The 2,541-nt window shown below is 32.0% G+C and overlaps 1 protein-coding gene across 1 annotated transcript; it reads left to right on the top strand.

Moving 5' to 3' along the window:
- Window positions 853–1,770, top strand: LOC107641631. The gene has a single exon (XM_016345114.2). It carries the CDS (start codon window positions 880–882, stop codon window positions 1,723–1,725), a length of 846 nt encoding a protein of 281 aa, XP_016200600.1. The 5' UTR covers window positions 853–879; the 3' UTR covers window positions 1,726–1,770.

Below are 2,541 nucleotides of genomic sequence, written 5' to 3'. Positions count from 1 at the left end.
GGTCTTTCTTTCTTTTGTTTGATAATAAACAGAAGAAACTTGATTGAATTTGAAAATATTGAAACAAATTAAGAGCATGCACTCTTGAATCAACAACAAGATCTTAGCATTCCAGGAAAGTGATAGTGATGATTGATGAACATACATGTCTGCCTTCCAAGAAAGAGAGATTATTTTGTGAAAAATGTTAACGCTTTTATTTAATTACATATTTAAAACTTTAAAATCCTTCAGGTAGAAGATAATTGAGTTAAATACTTTTAATTCTATAGTAATAAATTATTAGAAAGAAATTATGATAATAAGAAAGGGATACATGACTTAAGAACTACTCCAATGCTGCTAATCTGTCCATCATTATGTTCTCTTAATCTTAACAAACTTATCTGTCATATATATTATTACCATTCTCCATATCACAATCCAGATCCCAGCATCTCAAAAATTTGTAATTTAATCCAATTTTGCATAGCTCCAACCCCCTCATATTGAGACAATCTCTGAAGCAGCATCAACTATATATTATTCGGAATCAAAGAGGGTAATGTATTAATGGGGAGCAAGTTGAGGCACATTAGGTGGTGTCATTTAATAAACTTTGAAACCATGTAACTTTCAATAATGTTATTGTTTTTGTTAGGCAGAGATGTGACAAGCTTAACATATTCCAATAAAGTATATGCATGATCCACATGCTTTCTGGTTTATACACTTTGATTATAAGATAGGTGAGTTGTAATGTTTCTTTTGTTAGCCTATGGAATCAAATCATGAATAATTGAATAGCCCCTATATAAAGAGTTTCAATGGACTTGGACTGCAGAACACAAGCATTGAACTTACTTCAAAAAAAGAACAAACAAGAAAAGAGTAGTGACAATGGCAAGCAAGTTGCATGTTCGATCAAACAGTTTGCCAAATGGATCTCATCCATGCTCCTCCAGAGTAAGAGATAAATTGAAGAACCTCAAGGCTTTCGAAGCAACTTCGACAACTGAGTCAATTGTCACTAGCTTGTCCTTTTTGGAAGATCTATACTCTTCTTTGGATGATCTTCTCAATGTTGCATCAACCCAAAAGGTCATCTCTCAACAACAAGGTGACAAATGCATTGAAGAAATCTTGGATGGATCCATGAAGGTCTTGGATATATGTGGCATCACAAGGGACACAGTTATGCAGATCAAGGAGAATGTGCAATTCCTTCATTCAGCTCTTAGAAGGAGAAAGGATGATTCAACCATCGAAACAAGCATAGCTGAATACAATTCCTTCTCAAAGAAGATGAAGAAAAATGTCAACAAGGTGATCACATCCTTGAAGCAGCTACAAAGCAAATTCGGAGCATCTCAACTGTTGAATGAAGAAGTGATGAGAGTTTCAAGAGAAGTGATTGCAATGAATGTGTCTATCTTCCAATCCCTTTTGACTTTTTTCGCTCGTCCAACTTCGAAGTCAAAGGCAGCCAAATGGATGAACAAGTTGATGCATAAAGGAGTGGTTGCATATGAAGATAACTCAGAGAATTGCAATGAATTGCAATTGGTGGATGCAACTTTGAACATCCTTTTAAAAGAAGGTGCTAATGGTTCCAACATGAAAGTAGGACATGAGCAATTGGAGGCTTTGGAGATTGCAATTGAAAGCATTGAGATTAGATTAGAAAGCTTATTTAGGAGCATGATTAAAACTAAGACATCCCTTTTGAACATATTATCCCAGTAGAGACTATGTTCAACATAAAGCAATTCTGTACATATGTATATAACAAACACAATGCAATAGTTATACAATCAAATCAAATACAGAGAAAATTTTATACTCTATATTTTGGTGCCTTTGTTGTTATTCAATGAAAGTTTATACTTTCATTACAATTGCAGAGTATAGCCAATTGTATAGTGGATTAATTGCTTGTATTAATTTTATCTTCAAAAACTAAAGTATTAACTTTTGGCAACTACTCACATGAAGATGCTAAAAACATCTTTTTATGAAGATTCTTGTATTAAAAGTGTACTTTGTTTGTTTAGCCACACTTTGAAAAAAATAACACTTTTGTAACACATCAAAATCAAACCATACATTTCATCATCTAATGGTAAAAAAGAAGCATCTTCATATGAAGACAATAATAAAATCTTCATGGTAGTATCCACCTTAACTTTTCACTCCATCTTTTGTTCTAAATTATTTGCACCAACCAATATTATAGACATAATAAATATAGTGCATGAAGTTTTCTTTTGTATCATACAACTATTGCATTTACAACCTCTCTATATCCCAAAAATTGGGATGCATAAGAGGATTTGAACATAATCTAATTAAAGAGAAAGCATGTTCATTGCTATGACTTTCCTTAGAATATTAAGATTTTGATGCTCAAAATATGCTTGTTTCGATAGTTCAATTTTTCCCTTTTCGGTTTCTAAATTTTAGGGTATTAAATATATAAATAGTTTTTCAAAAATAATACGTATATATCAAATATCAACCACTAAATTAGCACAAAATACATATTAAAAATATAAAACATAT

Source organism: Arachis ipaensis, chromosome B05 (assembly GCF_000816755.2).
Source record: "Arachis ipaensis cultivar K30076 chromosome B05, Araip1.1, whole genome shotgun sequence".
Lineage (NCBI taxonomy): Eukaryota > Viridiplantae > Streptophyta > Magnoliopsida > Fabales > Fabaceae > Arachis > Arachis ipaensis.
Note: the sequence above shows the minus strand (reverse complement) of the source record. Positions and strands in the feature narration are given on the sequence as shown.